The sequence below is a fragment of the Sorghum bicolor genome, chromosome 6 (genome assembly GCF_000003195.3).
Source record: "Sorghum bicolor cultivar BTx623 chromosome 6, Sorghum_bicolor_NCBIv3, whole genome shotgun sequence".
In the NCBI taxonomy this organism is placed as follows: domain Eukaryota; kingdom Viridiplantae; phylum Streptophyta; class Magnoliopsida; order Poales; family Poaceae; genus Sorghum; species Sorghum bicolor.
Genome location: NC_012875.2, coordinates 55,603,515 through 55,627,659, shown reverse-complemented (window position 1 = coordinate 55,627,659; position 24,145 = coordinate 55,603,515). Strand labels below are relative to the sequence as shown.

General features: G+C 43.0%; 4 protein-coding genes across 8 annotated transcripts; 3 read left to right on the top strand and 1 right to left on the bottom strand.

Annotated features, from left to right (window-relative positions):
• Nucleotides 1,724-5,804, top strand: LOC8063935 (plant intracellular Ras-group-related LRR protein 1). The gene is made up of 4 exons (XM_021463181.1): nucleotides 1,724-2,053; nucleotides 3,336-3,595; nucleotides 4,485-4,654; nucleotides 4,825-5,804. The coding sequence occupies exons 2-4, from the start codon at nucleotides 3,365-3,367 to the stop codon at nucleotides 5,513-5,515; spliced, it is 1,092 nt and encodes a 363-aa protein (XP_021318856.1). The 5' UTR covers nucleotides 1,724-2,053; nucleotides 3,336-3,364; the 3' UTR covers nucleotides 5,516-5,804.
• On the bottom strand, nucleotides 7,121-8,588 carry LOC8072297 (putative peptidyl-tRNA hydrolase PTRHD1). Its single transcript, XM_002447014.2, has 2 exons — nucleotides 8,172-8,588; nucleotides 7,121-7,581 (listed from the first exon to the last, which is right to left on the bottom strand). The coding sequence occupies exons 1-2, from the start codon at nucleotides 8,541-8,543 to the stop codon at nucleotides 7,399-7,401; spliced, it is 555 nt and encodes a 184-aa protein (XP_002447059.2). The 5' UTR covers nucleotides 8,544-8,588; the 3' UTR covers nucleotides 7,121-7,398.
• Nucleotides 9,976-12,453, top strand: LOC8072296 (60S ribosomal protein L7-3). Its single transcript, XM_021464019.1, has 4 exons — nucleotides 9,976-10,155; nucleotides 12,039-12,136; nucleotides 12,221-12,278; nucleotides 12,360-12,453. The coding sequence occupies exons 1-4, from the start codon at nucleotides 9,976-9,978 to the stop codon at nucleotides 12,441-12,443; spliced, it is 420 nt and encodes a 139-aa protein (XP_021319694.1). The 3' UTR covers nucleotides 12,444-12,453.
• LOC110436200 (probable serine/threonine-protein kinase DDB_G0267686) lies at nucleotides 19,671-23,945 on the top strand. 5 transcript variants are annotated; one of them, XM_021462601.1, is made up of 6 exons: nucleotides 19,671-19,762; nucleotides 19,907-20,030; nucleotides 20,976-21,166; nucleotides 21,248-21,787; nucleotides 22,668-22,817; nucleotides 22,924-23,944. In XM_021462601.1, the coding sequence occupies exons 3-5, from the start codon at nucleotides 20,976-20,978 to the stop codon at nucleotides 22,810-22,812; spliced, it is 876 nt and encodes a 291-aa protein (XP_021318276.1). In that variant the 5' UTR covers nucleotides 19,671-19,762; nucleotides 19,907-20,030; the 3' UTR covers nucleotides 22,813-22,817; nucleotides 22,924-23,944. The 5 variants fall into 5 exon arrangements, 3 of the variants coding, with proteins under 3 accessions (XP_021318276.1, XP_021318277.1, XP_021318278.1); XR_002453945.1 differs by lacking the exon at nucleotides 19,671-19,762 and adding an exon at nucleotides 22,370-22,430 and having other exon boundaries at nucleotides 19,820-20,030; nucleotides 22,924-23,945; XR_002453946.1 differs by lacking the exon at nucleotides 19,671-19,762 and adding an exon at nucleotides 22,366-22,430 and having other exon boundaries at nucleotides 19,820-20,030; nucleotides 22,924-23,945.

The following is a 24,145-nucleotide window of genomic DNA, read 5'->3' as shown; positions in this document are numbered from 1 at the left end:
ATTCTGATATCCATTCTCTTTTCCATCAATTCCGATATCCATTCTCTAATTTCCATCAATTCTGATATCCATTATTATTCTGCCGTGCTGTTTCCAATAATTACCGCAAGGTAGGTTTCAAATGACGTCTGTTTCATTCATCCCTTGCGCTTGAATCTCTTCCATCATTTCTAGCATGTTGTGCTGTCGTCCAAATATAAGTGCCCAAATCTAGAAACTTGTCTGTTTTTTTCCCTTTTCGGATCATTTCCAAACAACCTTCGGCACGTGCTGGTAATAATATCCTAGGCAGATTCCAGCAAATTACGTCCACTTTACTTGACGCTAATCTTGAGTATCCGTCATTTCTGATATCCATTATGCCGCCGTGCCATTTCCAGGGGCGAAGCTATATGCTAAATAGGGGGTAAAAATAGTGATTAAGTCCAAAATTTTATCATATATGCACCATCACAAAATATATTTATGCACCTACAAGCTAAATGTATTTTTTTTAATTTGTTCTAGCTTCGTCACTGACTATTTCCAATAATTACTACAAAGGTAGGGTTCAAATCACGTCTGTTTCATCCATCCCGTTGATTTGCGCTTGGGTCTCTTCCGTCGTCATTTCTAGCCCATCGTGTTGTCGTGCAGATATAAGTGCCCAAATTTAGAAATCAACTACTTTTACTTGTTTGTTTTTCTTTTCGAATCGTTTTCAAACAAAACCTTATACGATACGTCCTACTAATATCCTAATACTTCCCCCTTGTAAGTATCTCTTTCTCCTTTATAAATATAATAAATATAAAAATGAAGTGCTGTGGGGATCTCTCCCACAGTTTTTGCCTTAAAAAAATATCCTAATACTTCCCTTACCGTTCTTAAAACGGCAGCAGAGCAAAGCCATGTTTATTGGACTAAATGACATATCTGAATTGACTAAAATAAGTTGCTAACTACTCTTTCTGTCCTACGATATAATGTGTTATGACTTTTAAAATTTGCCTTCCTAGAAAGTGACAATGATATTCTTTTTGGGAAGAGAGTATGCTCAGATTTAGCAAAGTTTGTTAAATACAAAACCATAATTTGAGAAGAAGAAACTTGTTTAATCTATAAAGTGTATGTTTCATTTGAGCATTATCTTAAAGTTGTCTTAAATATGTTAGAATATGTTGTATTACCCGAGAGAGGGACTACTACTCTTAATAACAGAGAAAAAAACTCTAGCTGATCACCCAGCTTTATAGAAATGTATATCTTGCCTGAACCTAGGAGTCTATAAGCCCATATTATCAAATTAGTTTGGACTAATGCTTCTTCTTAAAAGAAGGCTGAAGCTGGAGGTTTTCTACTATCTAAAAAAAATAAAAATCTTATCTGCTGACTCTGTTTTCCCCATAAACCAGCGGCCTAGTGTTGAAATTCGTAATATTCCCAATGAACGGCTGCTGCTGATGCCGCCGGCCGCAGGCATCCATACTGGTCCGCCGTGTGCCCAAATTTTTCGCCGGGATCCCCAATCCCATGCGTTGTTTGACTTTGACTTTCCGAAATCAACCAGCCGTGCCGCCCAAACGAGCAAAGTGTTATGCAGAGAGAGAGTGTGTGTGTTTGTGTGGGCCCCACGGGCGGGTACGTAGTACGGAAGTAGTACCGTCGGGTGTCCGGCTGCAGATGCCCTTTTATAAAAAATCGCCCTGCCGCCGCCGCTGCTGCTAGGATAGGTGCTAGCTGGAGTAGTACAACCTGCACTACGCACTGTACCGTGTGGAAAGGCCGTTGGGTCAGCTTCTTGCTGTCCCTTCGGTTCCGTTCCGTTCCGTTCCATCGGTTGCCAGCTCTCTCTCGGCTCCCTCCTGCTATATATCAGAGGGTTACGCTTGGCTCAAAGGCTCAGCTTCTCCTTCCTCGCCAACGCCTAGCAGCCTGCCTCACGCGCGCCCTTCCGTTCAGCAACCACCGCCGGCCGACCAGTTGCCTCCTTCGGCAGCTATACGTACCAGCCACAGGCCATAGCTGCTGCAAGGTCGTTCCTGGAAATTAAGAGCAGTTCAACTTCAGAGAGGTAATTAAGGTCTCTTATTTGAGACTAGAAAGCGCTCTCTCTCTCTCTCTCTCTCTCTCTCTCTGGTTTTGGATTGTTGGATATCTGATGGAAAGGGGTTCCACAGCTTCAGCTGCATGCATGCAGCTATACTATGTATGGGTGTTCTTGTTCTTCCAAGTTCTTTCTCTTCTGTCCTTGCTTTTGTCGTTGTGCTTTTCTCTTCCTTTTATTTTTTCCGTTCTAGTTGTTATTTGCCCTTTTCTTCTCGATCGATCTCCTCTTCGCTGTTCTTGCATGCGCCGCGCGCGCGCCAAGAGAACAGCTTTTGTGTTCCTGTTTTTGGTTTCTCTCTTGCTGCAAATTTCCCATCGCACGGTTACACCTTTGGTTAGGTATATAAGTAGCTTATATCACAATTATGTATATATTTCCGGTTTATTTTTCTGTACCTCTGTCTTGCTTTGTCGACGGCTACCATGTGCATGCATTCTCTTGACCTAGGTATAGCTAGGCTTTGAATAAGTATATTTATCCTTGGTGCGCGCGATAGCTAGCAAGGACAGAGAAGCCAGCCACTGACTTCTTTTTGTTCTTACTAAACTGCTACTGGTGTGCTAGTTTGTTTGTTTGTTTTCATTTCTAATGGGTGGTTGGGTGTCCTTGTTTAGTGATTAGTTAGTTGTTCTCTACTCTTGATTTCAACGCTCTCTCTCTCTCTCTCTCTCTCTCTCTCTCTCTCTCTCTCTCTCTCTCTCTCTTCAATCGGTGATGTGGGGGACGACGAACATGCATTTATCAAGTGCTTCTCCATTTTTCTTGTTCTTGGCCACCTCGTCCCTCTGAAGAATATTTGTATAGCTTGATATTTTCTTTGGGGCGCTATGAATTAAGTTGATACTGAAAGCTCAAGTTTCCTAGACCCTAGAGCAAGAAATATATACTACAGTTAAAAAACCATCCTTTTCTGGAGGACCTTTCGACAGTGCTCTCATTTGTTCCCACTTGTGTGTTGTGCCTTCTCTCACCAATAAACCATCTTTTCATGGTCATAGCATTCCCTGATTGTAACATCCACAATCAATACCAGTGCCCACGCCGTACCCTAGCCTTGTTTCTTGTTAGCAAGGGTGTCACACATGTCCCCGTCTTATTTAGTTGCATAGTACATCTTAGGCGCGTGTAGGTACATCCAAGGTGGTGACAATTATGTCTGTTGTCTCTTCTTCTCCTATAATCTCTGCAGTCGTCTTTACTGATTGGCATCATCTTCTTCCTTCTTTTTTCCGTTGGTTATTGTCAGGAGTGGAGAGGAAAAGCTTGCTCCGAGACATGAGGGATATGGGAGAGAAGAGGAGACATGGGCATGGACATGGACATGGACATGGCCACGGCCATCTTGTTGGGTTTGGAGTCGGAGGGGTTGGACATGCAGAGCATGAGGAGAAGCGCATGGAGCAGAAGAAGCTGGACATGAGCGGCATGTGCATGGACACCCTGCCACATCTCACCACACCCCTTGGCAACATCACTACCTTGGATCTCTCTAACAACAACCTACAGGTACGGACATATTTTTAGTGTGTGTGGTAGGTTTCTCCTTTTGATCAGCAATTCTTGCTTCTTGTGTTGCTATCTTTTGCATGTGTTCCTTGTCGTTCTACTTTTGTTGTTTTCCTCATCTAGCTATAGTGATCATCCCTGGTCTCCCCATTTGTTCTATTCGAATGGATAACACGCAGAACACTTATCTTGACTTCTTGAGATGGTGCTGCATATTATTATATCACAGTGTGATAAGTTAACTGCAAACCTATAGCTAGTGTGAGATAAGCATGAATTGGTACTAATATATGAAGGATAGCTCAGCTATCTAGTCATCTTCTCACAATATCTTGTTATTGCTTTGCCGCTTGCTTGGCCTCTTGTATGTCATACATGTGGATGAGGACCAAAAATATCAGAGATATGCTGCCTTGTGAGTCGTGAGTCGATCTGTGGACTCTGGGTGCTAAGAATGAGTTATTTTAGAGCATATAACTAATTAAAAGCTGCAGGGACCTTAAGAACAAAGAACATAGCTTATTCATTTTTTGGTTGGACCTGATGTATGTTTGCAAGTACTATAGGTCTGTGGAAGTGGACTGGGGCCCTGAAAACGGCAAAGAAAAGGCTAACTGTGCGTCGTACCTCCATGCTATACGGTTCAAGCCACTGCGTATAAATAAGAACCCTCGACGGCAAGCCGAAGTCTTATCAGTCATCAGTTTTACGATAGGGATTGTCTACTCCATGTCCATGACCTTAAATATGAAGAAAAACATTAATTAGTGTTTGAACAGAAATATACCTGCTCTGCTGTTCATGCATGATTTGGTTGGTGGAAGATCGAATACAGTAAAAACATGCAGCTAGCTAACAACTAACGTGTTGCTGAAAATGAAAACTGCAGAGCATTCCGGAGTCCATAATCGCGAGGCTCCTGAACGTGGTTGTGCTGGACGTGCGGTCCAACCAGCTCAAGTCGCTGCCCAACTCCATCGGCTGCCTCTCCAAGCTCAAGGTCCTCAACGTCTCCGGCAACCTGCTCCAAGAACTGCCGGCCACCATCGAGGAATGCCGGTAAGTGGTAATTAGGCATGCATCGTCGTCCATGGCTATATATAGCTGGCAAATAAAGTTCACGACACTGACACAGACGCATGCTGCATGCATATATGATCGAGCGGCGGCACTGATTCACTCACTGGCTAGCTGACTATACGTACGTGACTGACATGTATCATGCACAGCGCGCTGGAGGAGCTGAACGCCAACTTCAACCAGCTGACGAGGCTGCCGGACACGCTGGGCTTCGAGCTCCATGGCCTCCGGCGTCTGTCCGTGAACTCCAACAAGCTGGCGTACCTGCCGTCGTCCACCTCCCACATGACGGCGCTGCGGTCGCTGGACGCGCGCCTCAACTGCCTGCGCGCGCTGCCCGACGGGCTGGAGAACCTGGGCGGGCTGGAGACGCTGAACGTGAGCCAGAACTTCCAGTACCTGCGGGAGCTGCCCTACGGCATCGGCCTCCTCGTCTCGCTCCGGGAGCTGGACGTGAGCTACAACTCCATCGCCGCGCTGCCGGACTCCATGGGCTGCCTCACCAAGCTCGCCAGGTTCAGCGCCGCGGGCAACCCGCTGGTGTGCCCGCCCATGGACGTCGTCGAGCAGAGCCTCGACGCCATGCGCGCCTACCTCAGCGCGCGGATGAACGGCACCGCCAAGGCCAAGAAGAAGAGCTGGGTGCCCAAGCTCGTCAAGTACAGCACCTTCTCGGCGGGGATGATGACGCCCGGCCGCACCAAGAACAACAGCACCGACGGCCTCCACATGTCGGATTACCAGTCGCTCCACGGCGGCGGCATCGCGTCGCCGGGGTTCCTCAGCATGCTGTCGCCACGGCGTCTCTTCTCGCCGCGGAGAAATTCCACCAAGCACTAGCTAGTAGCTTAATTAGTACGTACGTAGTGGTCACTCTGGTCCCCGGCGACGGCGAGCTATACATTATGCATGTGTGCTGCCTGCCTGTTTGCTTGCTGCATGATTCGAGTGTTCATCAGATGTGCTATGCTCGTATTGTAGCACAAGCTAAAGCTACTGATCTTGCTACTGCAGGTGTATATGCTTTCAATTGAAGAGAGGTATTTCTGAAGTGTGTATAGTAGTACGTAGTGCAAATAGTAGGGCATTGATGTACATAAGAATTAAGGGTGTCCTTTTTTTTCTTTTCTTTTTACATGTGCACTAATGCTTATGTTGGAGTAGTCTTAATTTTTGAAGGAAATATAATTGTTCATCCACAGTCCAACCTACTGCTTTATACTTTTTTAGAGTTCAAGGGAGAAGCCCAGCCCATTAGCATTGCTATCAGGACCGTGATCAGGCTCAGAACGTTTACACCATCAAGCATCTATCATCCAAAATAGAGCACAAACATGGCTCATGCGCCCTTCAGTTCAGATTCAGATACAAGGAAAAGAAAACTACCACCAACAACAACTAGCACACAAGAACTAAAACTAACACAGATGCCACCAAAACATTGCCCAATGATGAACAGTATCATCACAGTTAGCTAAAAGGCATCTCCCGCCTAGGTTCACAGAGCAAGGTCTTCAAAGGTAAGCATGCCCTCCATCAGGTACTAGTTACTGAGATCTTTTCTGGGCTGGAGGCTTAGCTTCTCCAACTCGTCCAACACCACCTTGTATTGCTCCAGGTGACAGGGTATATTCGTTCCCAGTTTTTGAGCATTATTGAGATGGATCGCCAAATTTACCACATACCTCGCCACCTGCCATTCTGAAAACATAAAGAGTTTCTAAGTGTCCGCAAGTTCACATTGCAGCAGCACTGCACACATTCAACACAACATGTTTCCTCTCACTCAACCAAAATTCAGCAACAGCTTCAAAGTTATTGACTTTGTTCAGATTAACTACATGGACTAGCTCTAACCACATTTGTTTTGCCACCATGCAGCCAAAGAAGAGGTGATGTACTGACTCAAATCTGAGCAGCTGTCGAATCTACGAGTCATTCAGCAGTGTTTTTCTCTTACAACAAATCAGCAAACGTGTTGTATTCGCTTGGCTAAAAAGGAAGGCTGAAAGCACTATTCGCTGATTTATTGTATGAGAAAAACAGTGCTAAATGACTGGCAGATTTGGCAGATAAGCTCAAGTGAACATGGATGGTCCAACTACATTTCCATACTGCAGGCGTATGCACTAGTTTTACACCCCTAAAATTGATCAAATGACAATGGGATTGAGAGTATTGCCCTGTGGTATAGGAGGTGATGGTAGTTGCCAGCTGCACAACCACCTCCCAGTTCCTTGCTGTCTCAATAGTCACTATCTGCGCATCTGCAAATGATGCATCTGAGATGTTCTCCATCCCAGAGATCAGCAACAGTAGCAGTTTGTTCATTCACCAAAACGCAGAGGTCTACTGATTTGTATATGCATGAAGGTGTAGTGCCTTTGTTAGCTGAAATAAAACATCTACGGCATGTTAGTTGGGAAATGGGGTGAGATAATCTGAGACAGAAATGATAATCTCTCTCCAATCCAAAATACTTCATCACTTTATCGACCTTGATGAACTGATGAGACAGGTATACAGTAAGTGAATGGACAATCATGGAAAATAAGAAGGGCAAATTACGTCACAAGTATCTCCATTATGTTGCTGAAATATCTAATTATCGATGGCTATGTTGCTCGCAGAACATGTCATGGAACAGACATGTGCAGTTTTGAAAGTTTTGATGATCCTCTGTAATGACAGTAGCAGATGGAGTGACAATACATGTTCTTTGCTCATTTGCAAAGCTTGAGCTTCTTGAAGAATGAAGACACCTGCGACTTTGGGCAGGGTGCTGTGGCTATGCATGTGGGGATGTTCTCAGGCTGCTCTATCCACAGCTTGTGCCTGACACCAGCTGCTTGCAGCTTCTCAGACAGGTTCTTCAGCTGTGTCTCTCCTTTCACCTCCAGTGTTACCTGCATACAGATAAAAGATGCCCAAATTATTTGTTTTGAAAAGAAAGGTGCTTCATATGGAAACGACAATCAATCAAAAGGAGCACATACAATCGACGCCCTTACAACCCCGGTTGTTACCGATTGCTAGTTAAGTCAAAATTCTTAGTAGGATATTACAATGCGCAGAGTGTCTGTGTGAAGAATTTTGTGTCAACTATAGCTACCCAAGCAGGAAGGACTGAAGGAGAATCATCCAGTCCTGCAAGAAACTGCTAGATGCCTAGATGTATAAAGAGGTCTTACAAGACCTTGTAAGTTGAGTGTTAATACATTCTTGTCCTTGTTAACATTACTGAATGTTAGCAATTCACAGGAACGACAACCTAAGGAAGTGGATCATGAAACTTCTGATGTACGGAGTACAAGGTAATGACGCTCATGCCTACCATCAGTCCATGGCCGCCATGGCTCTCTAAGCAATGCTCCAGATTCCGTGTGCTCTAACCAATACTAAGCCAGAACTCTGTGGTCGACAGGGTAATGCGAAAGGCAGACACTTGACACAAGCAAGATGCTGGAGATCGTGTGAGGCAAACCGTCGAACATGCCTTGTGCATTCGGTCGAGGTTGTCAGGCGCGCAGTAAGCGGCGGTGTCCGGGTGGTCCCGGTGCGCCCACACGGCGGACACGGCGGCGTGGCAGCCCTGCGCCACGACGCTCCCCAGCGGCCACGCGTCCGCCAGGTCGCGCCGCAGCACCACGTATTGAACCAGGACGTCCACCGCTTCCTTCGCGCCCTCCTCGCCAGCGGCGGCGGCAGCGTCCGGAGCGGAGGCGGAGGCGGCGTCGGCGTTCATGCTGGCTCGCGGCGGGATCCGGCGGAGGGAGACCCTGGTGATCGCCGGGAGGAGGGCGGCGTTCGGGAGTGTGCCGGCTATCGGTAGCATGAATGGCAAGCGAAGAGGGTGGAAGCCCAGCATAGCTGTCGACTTGGGTTTCGTACTCGTTGCATCATGTCAATCTGTTTTTTCCCTTGCATTCCAAATAGCGTCTTCTTTGCAAACTTGGTTTGGCCTTGTTTAGTTCAAAAAAAACATTTGCAAAAATTTTCAGATTTTTTGTCACAGTCGATTTTTATGGCACATGTATGAATCATTAATATAAATAAAAAATAACTAATTACACAATTTATTTGTAATTTATGAGACGAATCTTTTGAGTCTAGTTAATCTATAATTGGACAATATTTGTTAAATATAAACGAAAGTACTACAGTGTTCATTTGTAAAAAAATTGGAACTAAACAAGACCTTAGTTCTTGTGATGGAATCTATTGATGGCACATGGAATTGTATTTTTTCTGAATTTATTTCAAAATTTCTTTAGTTGTGTAGGTGACTATGGTTACCGGTTTAGTGTTGTGAAAGTGTTTGTAGGGTAGTGTGCATGTGTGTTTATGTAAGTTTACTAAATAAATACTCGTATGTTGCACAGAAACAAAACAATGACACGGTAATTTAATTATGAGCATGTATATTATATTTATTTTAAAAAATAGTATGGACGTGTTAAAAAAATTCTGTAGCAAGGCGATTAGGAGCCAATTTTGCTTTAATAAAAGTTATAAATGTGAATCCCAACAAGGTTGCTAAGTGTTGACCGTTTCTGATGCGAAGTCACAAACTATGCCAAATTGGCTCCGACGCGGACTCCGTACGTATTTGGTTAGTATACGTATTGGTGCAATTTTGGATTTGCAGTGTGGAGGAACAGTGGCCAAATAGTGTACGTATTGGTAAGATAGTATGCATATTTGGTATAATTTTTTTATAGTTTGTATTTGGATAATATACGTTTTTGTGTCACTAGGTAGTTGATTACTTTGAAGTTTTTTAAGTGTATAGAGAGATAGAGAAGAGATAAGGCAGTGTATATATGATGTTTTCTCGACAAAAAAAAAGGTGGAAAATGCTCCTTCGTGTACCTTATTTTAGGGCGATGTAACCATAGTCCTAAGACTCATTCAAACTTACATTACAGTCACTGCTTCCTTCAATTCTTTGTGGACGTAGCAATGGGTCAAGCAATCCTCACGGCCCACTATAGCCTCAACACAAGCTCACATGTCCCCACCAGCCCACCAGTCCACCACCACACGCCGCGGGCCCAAATTATTCTCTGCCGTCGGATCACCTCCACAAACCCTAGCGACAAAACCCCTCCTACATAACCAGCCCTTCCCACTCCCGCCGCCGCCTGCGTCAACCTCTGCCCTCCACTCTCCCCACGTACCCCTCTCCTACCCAGCTCGTCCAGGTAAGGTAAGCGTCCGCGCCGAACGCCATTGACGCCCTCGCTGTTCGCTGCGCGTTTCGATCTGTGGCTGAGGAGCTTCGGGCCGTGGACGTGCAGATGTCGTCCGAGGTGGCGAAGGTGGCGGTGCCAGAGTCGGTGCTCCGCAAGCAGAAGCGCGAGGAGCAGTGGGCCGTCGAGAAGAAGGAGAAGGCCCTGGCCGAGAAGAAGAAGTCCATCAAGAGCCGCAAGCTCATCTTCACTCGCGCGAAGCAGTACGCCAAGGAGTACGATGCCCAGGTCAGATCGCCGCACCCGCTCGAAAAAACTTGTATGTAGATTGTGACAAAATTAAGTGTTGGCACTTGCTTAACTAGGCGATACACCAATGGGTAGGAAAGATGCTTTCTTGAATCCACCATCAATCTGGAAAGATCACTTATGGTTTCCAAGTTTGCAAAGTCTGTATCATGCAATACATTATCTATGTACAGCCCAAGCTCATGCTCAAGACTAGCCATGTCCTTGTGATTAAAATCAGCAGGATAAAATTTACCTAAGGTCATCAACCTCTCGAATCTCGATATTAAAATGACGGAATGTGTCCTTATCAAATCTGTCATTTAACTTTTTTTTGTAATAAATCAAGAACAGCAAAGAAGCAATCAACCTATAATTGTGCTCATTGTTAATGCCTGGTCTTTGTCGTGGCTTCTTGGATTCATATATTCTTTTCCATATAACTCACTAAGACGTCATGCTTCTCACAAAAGCTATGTACCATATCAAAAAGAGAATGCCATCCAACCGAAGTTCTAAGCCTTTCTAATTCCCACTTGGTTGACGCCACATCAGAAATGGTATTGATAATGTTTTAATCTTTCTTTTGTAATGTTTTTGACCAACAGTTTGTGGATCCTAATATTGTCATCATCATCTGCAAAAAGAATGCAAAGTTGAAAAATACTTTAGAAGACCATTAGCATGACGTCTCTTGCTATCATCTGTACCATCTTCTTTGACACATCCGCAGACTTTGACCACAGAATGAAAGATCTTTGACAAGCCCAACAATGTCCTATAATCTGATATTCTCTTGCTCTTAGCGGGATATCTTGGTAGGTTATCCAAATCAACTAGCCCTGGAACTAAAGAATTATGTTTAGGCAAGTCTTGTAGTCCTAGCTTGCACTAATGGAATTTCAGTTGGAACTTGAAGTTGCTAAATTAGTGTCTGATGTTGCTGAGTTTTTTAATAGTATGTTTCCATGGTTGGCCTGCAAAGTAATTGGAAATTTGGAATCCCCCTAAAAAGAATGAAATTGGAGCTATAATTTGAATTGTGGTTGTTTAGGGCTTTAAGCTCAGGGATGCAAAAGAATTGGGATTGCAAGAGAAATCCAATGTTCTCTAAATAAAGTGATAACAATCTAGTGCCCAAAATCTATCTGATACAATATTATTAAGATTTGGTACTAATTTTGCATAACCCTAGATAAATTGCATAAGCTTAGCTTACATCAGAACTACTAACTGAGTGCCTGAGTTCATTGTACGCTTGTTGCCTGGACCTGGACCTGGCAGCTGATGCCGATCAGCTGCTGCTACTACTGCGTTGTTGTGGCAGTGGGGATGTAGGCTGACGTTGCTTGGAGCAGTACTGCTACTCTGCTTGTCACTGGCTGCATACTGCGCCAAATCGCCGATTCACCAGTTTGGCCATGCCCTGCTTCTTTTCTTTAATATATAGATGCACTGCTGGGCGGCAATTAGCCTTGCCATTTGGGCTTCCAAAGACCGAATGACTGGGCCTCTATATCCATTATATCATAGATGAGTGAGGACCTTTTAGTTGGGCTGAGTGGGGGCACTAGTATTAAACCCTGGGCTATATACATGGGCTCTGCGAAAATGAGTGGTGGTCTCACTCGAGCCACTTTGGGTCAGCCCCTGATTCAATCCCAAGCAATTTAGAATCTATTCTGTGGACAATCCCAACTGTAAGCATCCTAGAATATTGTTGTGCATTGTGTGACATTGTAAAAGTTGTCCGATGATGTTATCAGTACATAGTTCTGATTTTTATCTACCATTTAGGATCTTTGCCATTAGTAATATGTTTTCTTCATGAAATAGAGAGCTGAGATATTTTATTTGCATGCTTATGTGGATGCTTGGACCAGGAGAAGGAGCTGGTGCAGCTTAAGCGTGAGGCCCGTTTGAAGGGTGGATTCTATGTCAGCCCTGAGGTAAAGCTGCTGTTTGTGGTCCGCATCCGGGGGTGAGTCACAAATTCTTATGCCAGTATCATATAGAGGAGGAATTTGCATGCTCATGCTTGTTTTAAATTCTGTTGAAACTACAATATCAATGCCATGCACCCTAAGATCAGGAAGATCTTGCAGCTTCTGCGTTTGAGGCAGGTTGGTTTACCAATATCTATTTTTACAATTGCATTTCTGCTATTTGAATTTGTTTGTTTGGTCGTTTTTACAACTTTTCAGATCTTCAATGGTGTGTTCCTGAAGGTCAACAAGGCTACCATTAACATGCTTCGCAGGGTTGAGCCATATGCCGCATATGGGTAAGTATGCTGATTTGATTATGGTCTTACTGCTCATTTTGATACATCTTCCACTAGAAGTACACAGTTGTGAACAAGACCATACTGTTGTACTTGTTGCTTGAGTGAAATTACGATAGAATAATGTGTTAACAGTACTAAATTTGGACTTTAAGGTAGGAAGCGTAATCAAGGCTTGTGAGGTTCTGCATTCAGTTTTTATCACAAATTGATAGGACAGGTTAACACTTTCCACCATTAATTATGGTGATAGTATTTACTTTTGATGAAGAGAAGATGCACAGTGATACATGTATTTTCAGTTAGTTTCTGTTAAACATTACTCCATCTTAGCTTTTGATTATACCTTACTAAAGTGGTAAATCTTGTTTAGGTACCCGAACTTGAAGAGTGTCAGGGAGTTGATCTACAAGATGGGCTATGGAAAGCTGAACAAACAGAGGATCCCTCTGTCAAACAACCAAGTCATTGAGGCGGTGTGTATCTTGGAACTCTGCACCTGGTTCCTGTGATCTGTTTGTATTTTGAGAATTTACACCATGGTCTCCACCTTTTGGTGTTTTGTCAGGGCTTGGGCAAGCACAACATCATCTGCATCGAGGATCTTGTTCATGAGATCATGATTGTTGGCCCACACTTCAAGGAGGCGAACAACTTCCTGTGGCCATTCAAGCTGAAGGCGCCGCTGGGAGGCCTGAAGAAGAAGAGGAACCACTATGTGGAGGGTGGTGATGCTGGTAACCGTGAGAACTACATCAACGAGCTCATCAAAAGGATGAATTAGGTTCACGATACTCTGTTGTAAGAAGACTTTCTGTGCTATCCTTATTTTACATTAGGAAGTTGGATCGTGGATGAATGCATGCAGTTTTGATGTTTGGAACTAATTGTGTATGGAAGAAATCTGATAGTATCCGGAGGTTTGGGATCATATTTAATGCATTCTTATCATGAAATGTTAGTACGTCTCAACATGATGATGTTCTGTCATTCTCCCCTGCTCCACCAATAAGAGCTCCTCTGGAACACAGGAATAAAAAAGAAAAGACATAGGAACTACATAGAATACAGATGCAAAATAGAGGATTAAAAAAATTAAAAGGGATGACCATTTGGATAGACCGTAGGTAGGATTCTTAATAAGAGGTTGGAGTGGATGCTAGATTTCCTATGTTTTTCCTCCAAATCTGCATTCAAAGGAAAATTTCCTACACTGTTCTCGTGCTCCATGCATGTGAACCAAAAGGAGGCCTTAAAGAGATGAATCAAATGGTTTCAATTGCTGAAGAGTGTATTCTAAAAAAAATTGATTTCCTAAATGATGAAGGCAAATCAGACCATAAGGTGAGGGAAGTCAATGAACTTTTTTCATTTTTGTTAGGCCTGTTTAGTTCCCAAAAATTTTTGGGTTGAGGTACTGTAGTATTTTTTGTTTTTATTTGGTAAATATTATCCAATCATGGACTAAGAGAATCTCCAACGGTTTTGAATTTGGGATTTGCATTCTTGTAATTTGTCAAAAAATCTAACGGTTTTGCATTTGGAGTTTGTATTTTGGCCAACTTGGCAAATGAGAGAGCAAACTTGGCATAATTGCCAAGCCGCGGACGACTTGGCAAAAGTTCGATCGCGCGCGTCTCCCGGTCCCCCACGCGATCCGGACTTTTCATTGCGCCATGCTCCATCGATCGCGACAGAAACCCCCCGACCCTCCACGTGCTGCCGTCTGCAGCCGATCGAAGTCGCGAGAGACTCCATCGCGAGCATCGACCCTCCACGCGCCGTCGTCCGCTGCCGATCGCGACCGACTCCATCGTGCAGAAACTCCCTCCCCACGCGCCGCCGTCCACTGCCGATCGCGAGCAACACCATCGCGCAGAAACTACCTCCACGCGCTGCCGTCAGCTGCCGATCGCGACCAACTACATCGCGCAGAAACTCCCTCCACGCGCCGCCGTCCGCTTCAAACTCATGAGGGACTCCATCGCAACAGAAAACCACCGCCTCACTCCATGAGTTCAAGGACGCCCTCCGTCCCTCCCATGACAGGCGGCGTGGGTACCTGGGCGCGCGAAGAAGTCGACCGCGTGGGAAGGAACCGCGACCGCGCGCCAAATGGAAAAAATTCGCATCCGGGTCCACTTTGGATAAATGCCAAGTCAATTATGCAAAATCCTTGGAGATGACCTATTTTTAGACTTTGCATTTTGTTTTAAAAGTTTGCAAACAACAACAAATGCCAAGTCAATTATGCAAAACCCTTGGAGATGCTCTAACTAGGCTCAAAAATTTGTTTTTGTTTATATTTAATGCTCCATGCGTCCGCAAAATTCGATGTGATAGAAAATCTTGATTTTTTTGATTTTTTTTGCGTGAACTAAGGCCTTATTTAATTCTCAAAAAAAATTATTTTTTTTAGATTTGTCATCACATCGAATCTTGTGGCACATACATGAAGCATTAAATATAGATAAAAACATTAACTAATTACATAGTTTATTTGTAATTTGCGAGATAAATTTTTTGAGTCTAGTTAGTTCATGATTAGATAATAATTGTCATATATAAATAAAAGTGCTACCGTGTTCATTTTTATTAAAATTTTTGGAATTAAACAAGGCCTAGTCGAAAAAAGCCACCGAGCCCAGTAATGCGGAAGCGCGGCTCGTCTTTTGCACTAGTGCCGCGTGGCGTGCGCCCAAGCCTGGGACGCCGAGGTTTTCGCCCAACGGCTCAACGCGAGTTCTGCAGCCCTGAGCTTTTGGTTTCGTGTTCAATCGGCTTTGGGTTTTTTTTTCATGTATATATAATAAAAACTCTCACATCTGACTTGGTACCAATCGATATGACTTTGTAGAATCTGGGTGGCGTCGGCGGTGGCAGCGCCAGCAATCGGCTTAACTCGTACGGTCCGAGCTGGTTCCAAGTCGGTTTCGATTCCGACAAGGATTAATCTTCCAATTCATTAGTATATTATAAATACATATAGACACCGCACAGTTTATTTTATCTTGTTCTCTGTATATATATGCGCAGAGACACAGCAAGACAAGAAGTCATCAACTCATCAAGAAACGGAAGCAATCAAATCAGGCATGGCAAAGCGGCGCAGAGATCACAGACCTAGCGACTTGTCTGATTCTAGCAGTACATCAAAGCGGGCTTTCTCAGGTCGCTGCTCCGCCTGCACTGCTCCTCTGCCGGCCAAGCGGCCGGCGGCGCAGCCGCGGAAGAAGTATCTCCACCTGGTGGTGAACGACTGGGACAGGGGCTACAGCATCTACAGGGCGGACGAGGACTGCTTCAGCAGCGACGCCGACGTCGACGCCTACCCGGACGCGCCACGGCCTGCGGCCGCGTCCCAGCGGCTGCTAGTCCGCATGGTGGCACAGCATGCTTATTCGCAGTGCTTCGCGGCCCACGGCAGCAAGATCTTGGCGATGTACCCTGCACAATCCAGCCCGGGCATCCCCGCGTTCGACACCGAGGCACTGGCGATGACGGTATGCCCGTCACCGATGAGCCGTGGGGAATGTGGCACTAATAAATATCTGTACGCCTCCGCCGGCGGCAGGCTCTGGGCGTTCGTCTACCCCTTCGTAGAGGTGCTGGAGCCAGAGCCACCCGCCACCAAGGAGTCGTGGTCGTGGGCGAGCGTCGAGTCGATGCCGCCATTTCACTCCTTGTGCGTTACCAGCTATGCGGTGCACCCGGATGGGCGTACCATCTTTGTGTCTGTCGGACGCCGCATGATCAATCCTGGCACATTCACATTTGACGTGGAGAGCCTTGAGTGGACCTATGTTGGCGACTGGACCTTGCCGTTCAAAGGCCAAGCGTACTATGACCACGAGCTGGACGCCTGGGTTGGGCTCTGTAACCGCAAGGAAGGCATCGGGCATGTGTGCTCCTCCGATGTCCCACCGGCAACTGGGTGTGCGACCATGCCGGTCTGGAAGCTCGGCGTGGAAGTGTTCTTTGACACAAGCTCGGAGAGGCATCTGGGTGCCACGTTGGTGTACATGGACAATAGCAGGTTCTGCTTGGTAGAGTCCCGCATGGCTAAGGATGGCGACTTCTACCCGCGCCTGGTGAAGATGACGTCCTTCATGCTCAAGTACGGCAAGGAGGGTGAGCTGCGGGTCGCCGGACGTCGCACCTATGCATCCATGGACTACCAGCTCCCTCATAAACACATTGATCGGTGCCTAGATCCTATAGCCTTCTGGGTGTAGTGTAGTGTAGTGAGGCCTTTGATGGATTTGGGAATTCTTCTAAAGTGCTAATAAAGTACCTCCTAGGTTGTTGGGTAATTGTGAAGTATGCATGGTTATTGCCGCTTTGGTCTATGTACAAACACAACATTATTTGGATGGAAATACTCTACTCTTTCCAGATTCCTTGGCATGATATATTATTAGTTCTTTGTCAACGGGTTACTTACGTATTGAAATTGCTGTTTAAATTTTCAAGTCCCTCAGGATTTTTTTTTAGATTTCACTGCAGGCATTACCTTCCGACGGAACAATGCTCATATGATATCTTTTTGACTATGCCCATATGTAGCACCTGGTTCTATTAATCTTCTCAAAGAAAACGGTCCACAATGCTATAAATGTTTAATGAGCATTGCATAGTACTCATTATCAAACTCTGCATATCTCTATCCATTGATATGGCCTGCTGGTGATTTAACTCCAAACCTCCGACTTAGGTCCTTTTTAGTTTGAGGAGTTAAACTTTAATTTCTATTACATTGAATATTTGGACACATGTATAAAGTACTAAATATAGTCTGTTTACGAAACTGTAAACACAGCTAGAGAGTAATTTCTTTTAAGCCTAATTAGCCCATAATCGAATAATAATTACCAAATAAAACGAAATGCTACAATACCCATTAAACTTTAACACTTTGAACCAAACACCCCTAAAATACCCAGACAACAAGGATCATGTGCTTATTATTGATGCTAGGTTGTTCTCAGTAGTTAGCATTTGCTTATTCGAATAAGGCTGCTCTTTTTCTTTATTGATTCACCGCACACAGCTCTTCTAGAGCAAAAGTGACGTTCAATTTTACCTCTCATCAATCAAACCCATGGTCTAGAAGTCCTGTGCTGAGCATTGGCCTGAGACCTTGTTTGATTACACTCAAAATTCAAAAAAAATTAAAATTTCTCGTCACATCAAATACATACATAAACAACATCTAAAATTTTTTCATCCACAAAAATAAACAAGCTGTAAAAAATCGTGGTCGTGGGCTAGGCACTGTTAGAGTCCGAGTGGCGAGACCGCAAACTTCGTCCGATGATTTTTTCCGGCGCCATGTCCTCGTTTCCCGCCCACCCACGGCCAGCATGTGCATGCCGCCCACCCGCAGCCACTATGTGCATGTGTGGGAAGTTTAGTTTGCCCGTGCATGAAGCCAACACACGTGGAATAAATTAATTTTTTATTCTATTGAGTTGTGTGCGACAAGTTTTCTACAAACGAAAAAAGTTATAACTACTAAACCGACTATCTAAATTAAATTCTGTTTCCACCATTATATTTCTTATAATAAATTCTTCAAAATAAGATCTCACATAAATATATTTAGATAAAATTTTATTAATAAATTTATTCTATAGAGACAGTTCTTTTAATATAAACATCGCTAAATACATCATAGAACATCACTAAATACAATATAGAACATTATTAAATACATTATAGAACATCACATATATATTACGTAAATATCACTATATACATCATCATATATACTAAGTGAACATCACTAGATGCACCATCGAATATCACCAAATGTAATACAGAACATCGCCAAATACAATATAGAACATTGCATTATCGGATATATATATTATATAAACATCACAAAAAAAAATCGTAGAACATCATAAAAATATCACACGAACAACAAAAAAATGTCATAGAACATTACATGTATAACACATGGACATCATAAAAAATCATAGAACATTACATATACTACATAAACATCGTAAAAAACAGCAAAGGGCATGGCATTGTATACCACATAAACGTTGTGAAAAAAACATAATTTTACATCACATCTCATGAAATATAGAAAAGAAAAAGGTAAATATAAAAAAAATCAAGTAAGGTAAAGTAGAAAAATAAAAAAAATCTACAAAAATATAAAGACAAAAGAAAAAAGAAATAGAAACGAATAAAATAAAATAAAACTAATTAATGATAGTAAATAAAAAATAATATGAAAAATTGAATGAAATAGAAACAAAAAATAATATCACTCGCTTCCTATGTAATTAATATTAGTCCACTAAAAAAATTAAACAACCACCATAGGATCAATATCAATAGCTTGTAGTGTTTCAATCACATGCATGCATGTATGCCACAAAAAATAATCCAATAAACACCTTTGTAACCAGCACTAAATTAATGTGTTGCCAAAAGAAACAAAAAAAAATGAATGAAATAAAAAATAAAAAAGGGAAAAAATAAAGCACAAAAAGGAATAAAAAATAACATAAAAAATTAAAAATAAATTGAATCTATAAACATGAATTAGGGAAAAAGAAAAAGAAAAAACAAAAATAAAAACAAAATAAAGAAAAAAAACCAGAAGAAAAGAAATAGGAAACAAACAAAGAAAACTAAACAACAACGGGCAGGAGGGAAAAAGAAAAACAAAAACAAAAATAAAATAAGAAAAAATAAAAGAAAAGAAAAAAAAGAAAAGGAAATAAATAAAAAGAAAAAGAAAAGAAAAAAAGCAACTTACGTACTTACCTATGCATGGAAACAACCGTCGCGCATGCAAGTGGGCCGCTGCTGCTTGCGTTCATGTATGGAAAAGCGTCGCGCGGGACTCTTAGGCCTTGTTTACTTCCACCTAAAAAATTTAAAATTTTTTCAAGATTTCCCATCACATCGAATCTTTAGACGTATGCATGGAGTATTAAATATAGACGAAAATAAAAACTAATTGCACAGTTTGATCGAAATTGACAAGACAAATCTTTTGAGCCTAGTTAGTCTATAGTTGGATAATAATTACCACAAACAACGAAAATACTACAGTATCGCGAAATTTTTCCATTGTTGAACTAAACAAGGCCTTAGGACGGAGGAAGAAGAACCAGCACGGGAATTATCGGCCAAGAATCCCGGTCGTGGGCCACCGTCAAGTCGATGCTGAAAGCCTGAAACCCAACAACCTGGAAATCGGACAAATGCCTGGGCCTGGATAACCAATCATATACAAGAGGCCAGCCAGCCAGCCAGCCTCCTCGCGCCTCCATTCCTCTCAAGAAGGTGGCAGGTTTGGTGCGCCTCCTCGAGCAATCCTTCCCTCTCTCTCTCTCTCCCTCTCTCTCTCTCTCTCTCTCTCTCCCTCTCTCCCTCTCTCTTTCTCTTCCTGCACCTCATTCCCTCTCTCTGAACCTCTCCTCACCCCTATTTTCATGTTAGGGTTCGGCGGCGCGGCGCTTGATTAGGGAACGACAAGTTGTTGCGTGCTATCTTCGCGCTTGGGTTCGGCGGCGCGACGCTTGAATTCAGAACGACAAGTTGCTGCGTGCTTCTGCGCGCTTTGGTAATCACCTCGCTACTCCTCCTCACCTCTTATGTGGATTATCTTTGGTGGTTTTGTGATGCGGATTTCCTCTTATCTTTGATCCCTTGTTAAGGCCTAGGGGTCGAGTCAACGCAGGCTTTGTGATGCGGACTTTCTATTTCTCTTTTCTTTTGATGGTCTTTTGATCTCTTACCAGAGAGAGGGAGGGAGGGAGACGAGTCGGTTAGTGCCAGTTTTGGTTACGCTGACGTTCATCGTGTCCAGCTCTTGAATTTTGTTCCTCTTGCCGCGGCTGGATTTTCCGTTTTTGCTTTTTGGGAGATTTGGCCCATTTCATGGTTCCAGGAGCCGCCCCCGTATGCTTTGTGTAACTGTGTCAACCAGGGGCGAATCTAGCCAGGTTACTCCTACTGGTGTCAACCATTTCAAGCGTGAAAGGTGCTCCTACTGGGATTGTGGGGGTGTTGGTCTTATTTAGAATGATATCATATTAATTGTAGGTAGCAACCTTAAGCACCTATCTAGCAGTAATTCATTTAACTCATCAGCTTTCCTTATTTTGCCATCATACTGTTCTTATTTTCATGGATGGAAACAGAAAAAAATGCAACGCAATGTCTTCTTCAAGTAGTAGTTTCCTTTTAGGGAAAAAACAGGGTCATGTCATTCACTCTATGTATGTTCATATTTTCTTGGATAGGAGATTGTTGTTTGTCGTCGTCACCAATGTCGATAACAACATCAGTTGCTTGCTACTGAATTCTAGTCATGTATTCATGTTCTGCATTCGAGGGTCATGCCTCTTGCTTAACAGCCGGAGGTTGAGAATACTTTCGTCATCCAGCTTTTATAAACATTGATTTGATTGATTGACTTAATTACTATATAACCTTTTGATCTGGTGTGGATGAGGTATTTGATTTGATTGTTCGAATTCATATATAACCTTTGGATCTGATGCAGATGGGGTCAAAAGTGTTAAGGAAGCGAAACCGGGACAAAGTTGAGAATGAGGAGCAGAGTGTAAAGCATAAGAACAGAATTGAGAACAAGGAAGAGGAGCAGAGTGTAAAGCATAAGGACAAAGTTGAGAACAAGGAAGAGGAGCAGAGTGTAAAGTATAAGAAATCTAAGGATCATGACTATAGCAAAAGGTAAGGCACTCCTCCTTTGTTGATGTTTCCGTTCATTCATATTGGTAATATGTTTGTTGTCTGAGCTGCTTGTTTCATTAGGAGAAAGGCCTGCAGAGAAGATTACCACAGCTTGGGGCACCACGAACATATTGGGCAAACGAGCCATGACACCAGCCGCACCAAGACTAGGGAAGACAACCAGCACACATTGACAGACAATTCAAAAAACAAAGATAGATCACACCGGAGCCACAACAGAGGTAAGAGCCATGGACAGCATTGTGACAACAGAAGAAAACACGACACTTTCTGGAGGCAGGAGGAGTTCAGGAACAGCACAAGGGCAGGCGACATCCGTAATGAGAGAAGCACAGATTGGTGGAGTGACAGATGGTGCCCCGAAAAGCCAATGCCACAGAGAGGTGACACCAAGGGGATGGGGCTCAGGACAATGAATGATAACACCTTTGAGCACACCTTTGAGCATATCACCACTGACTGGAGCCTAGATAGATGGTGTCCAAAACCAGAAAGACATGAGAAGGAAGACCAATGGCCAAGTTACAACAAAGAGACTGACAAGATGCAGAAGCAGCAGCAATCAATAAATGTGTACAGACACAAAGGAGCTGCTGCCATGTATGAGCCCAGTTCTTGCCTCTTCTTTTTATTGCCTGCCTTACACTCTTGTAGTGCTGCTCTTAGGGTTAAACTTTTGTAGTGCTGCTCTTAGGGTTAAGCTTTACTTCTAACCTTCTATTTGTACTTCTTTCATTTGACATCTATACTTGGATGTAACTTGTATTTAATGATAATGCAACAAGAATATTGCCACAATGCTATCTGAGAGTGTTTTTCTCTTGGTATTTTGTACTAAATCAAAGTCAGGTATCACTAGATCCAAAAAAAGAAAAAAGTTCAGCTCAAGGCAGGTAACTTTGTTGCAATTGGTAGGTTTATTTTCAAGTTCTCTTATGTACAGATGCAAGAGTTACAGAGTGTGTCCCACTGTCTTTGGTAGTACTTTTTTTGTACAGAATAGTCGTTTTCCTCTTTTGTACAAATGCAGACAAAAACTAGTGTTAATTTCTATGTTCTATGTTCAGTACGGTTCATTTGGGTTAGTTTGTCCATGGTCCTATCCTATTCGAGGGGGTCATTGTCAAGGTGTTATCTGATAGTGTCTTTTTCTCTTACTATTTGATATTAAATCAAAGTCAGGTTGAAAGATGACAAATGCCCTGTGTATCACTCAATCTAAAAAAAGTTCAGCTCAAGGCAGGTAATTTTGTTTCATTTTTGGGTTTATTTTCTTGGTTTTCTCTTCTGTATGTACAAATGCAATAGTTACCTGGTATGCCCCCTGTCTCTTGGTAGTCTCTTTTTTGTACATATTTTTTTCTCTTCTGTACAAATACTGGTCAAAATAATGCCTTGTGCATCATCATCTCAAACTTCTGGGTTCGTACAATGGATTTGGCATGAGATGGTGTTGATACATGCCTGCATAATTTTGAAGGCAATTGGCAGAGAAGAGTCTTACCCTATCAGAACTGGAGTACTCAACAGAATATGATTCCAGAGTTCATGGATGGAGGAAAGGCAATCCAGATTATGTCCGTAAGGAACCTGTGACCAAAGTTTACACGAAGCAAATACCTTAGATGAGGTATTTGAACCTTGAACCTCTCAATTTTTCAAAATTGACATGAGATAGCTATTGAATGTTGCTACACAACTGTTCATGTCACAATCTGCACTGAATTCACATGCAGGAGTTGGAATTGGAGCAATTGCTGGTGACAGTTGGAATTTGAGCACAAATTGCTGACACAAATGACAGACTGAAGATGGGGAACTGCTCTTTTTTCCTGTTCTGCCTTTGAACTTTATAATCTTGTTGCTAGTTTAAAAGTCGGTTTGTTGGTTGCTTCCACCGGAACTTCAGGAGACCACCAGAACCCCAGCTCGTTTAGTTCCAGGTCTTACCGTACTCTCACGTCTGCCTCTTATAAGGCTGATACAATACTGATCTGTGGAGATTTTCCTTAGAAGAGGTCTGGTAAGCTTTGGTTTTCTTGTGACAAGTGTTTCACTAAGTCAGGTGGAGGGAGAGCTGGCAGTTGTAAAGTAGGATTCATCAGTTTCACCTGCTTTTCTATGTTAACAGAACAGATTGAAACTTTGTGAGGTGTGTTGAAGGGTTTCTGAAAGGTAAAAAGGGTTAGTTTGCTGCTGCCATTGTTGGATTTGAAGGGAGGAAGGTTGAAACTTCCATTGAGGTTTGTAGGCCTGAAAATCTTGAGCTTGAAAGTTGAAGACACCTACCATTTGGGTTGAGATGGGCACCATTAAACTGTGCTGCACTTGGTTCGATGAGAAAGAAGGATTATTCATTCCCTCATCAGCTTTCCCTTTTTCCCCTTGAGCGGATTTTTCACCAGCCCCTTCTGGAGTTAGCTTGCTAAATTCCATACAATCATCCCTTGGTGCATTGTTTGTTGAAGTCTGGTTGTTCGGAACAAGCATTAATTGCAAGTTGCCTGCTTGACGATTTGAAATCCTAAATCCCAATTGAGAAGATGCTAATGGGCTCAAAGAACCTGTTGATTTTCTGAAAGAAATCTCTGAAAGATTGAATATATGTATTGTGAGACTTATTTTCTTGTTCCTCCCTAGCTTCCATGGGAATTTCTTGTTCTTGAGTTCTCCATTTACCATAAACATCATGAGAAACTTTGGTCGCAAATCTTCAAAGTTTCTCATAATACACATAGACTTTGATTTTGTTTTCTGGGGATATGCTAATGTTTACACTGTCCATGAGAGGTTTAGTATCATTTAAAAGAACACAAGCGAGCACATATTCCTGGACTCTGAGAATACAACTGATTTGTCCTTGACTCCAATTTTCTCTATGATCTAATCAACCAAAACCAAAGACCATAATTTCTTAGGAATGCCATAAAGATGGACAGTGACTGGGAGGTACCTTAA

Coding starts and splice junctions, on each gene's coding strand:
- LOC8063935 (XM_021463181.1), top strand. CDS start 3,365: ATGAGGGATATGGGAGAGAAGAGGAGACATGGGCATGGACATGGACAT. Junction 3,596..4,484: donor TCTCTAACAACAACCTACAG/GTACGGACATAT, acceptor TGAAAACTGCAG/AGCATTCCGGAGTCCATAAT. Junction 4,655..4,824: donor GCCACCATCGAGGAATGCCG/GTAAGTGGTAAT, acceptor TATCATGCACAG/CGCGCTGGAGGAGCTGAACG.
- LOC8072297 (XM_002447014.2), bottom strand. CDS start 8,543: ATGCTGGGCTTCCACCCTCTTCGCTTGCCATTCATGCTACCGATAGCC. Junction 7,582..8,171: donor ACCTCGACCGAATGCACAAG/GCATGTTCGACG, acceptor ATCTGTATGCAG/GTAACACTGGAGGTGAAAGG.
- LOC8072296 (XM_021464019.1), top strand. CDS start 9,976: ATGTCGTCCGAGGTGGCGAAGGTGGCGGTGCCAGAGTCGGTGCTCCGC. Junction 12,137..12,220: donor TTTGTGGTCCGCATCCGGGG/GTGAGTCACAAA, acceptor TTGAAACTACAA/TATCAATGCCATGCACCCTA. Junction 12,279..12,359: donor AGCTTCTGCGTTTGAGGCAG/GTTGGTTTACCA, acceptor ACAACTTTTCAG/ATCTTCAATGGTGTGTTCCT.
- LOC110436200 (XM_021462601.1), top strand. CDS start 20,976: ATGGGGTCAAAAGTGTTAAGGAAGCGAAACCGGGACAAAGTTGAGAAT. Junction 21,167..21,247: donor GATCATGACTATAGCAAAAG/GTAAGGCACTCC, acceptor TTGTTTCATTAG/GAGAAAGGCCTGCAGAGAAG. Junction 21,788..22,667: donor CACAAAGGAGCTGCTGCCAT/GTATGAGCCCAG, acceptor ATAATTTTGAAG/GCAATTGGCAGAGAAGAGTC.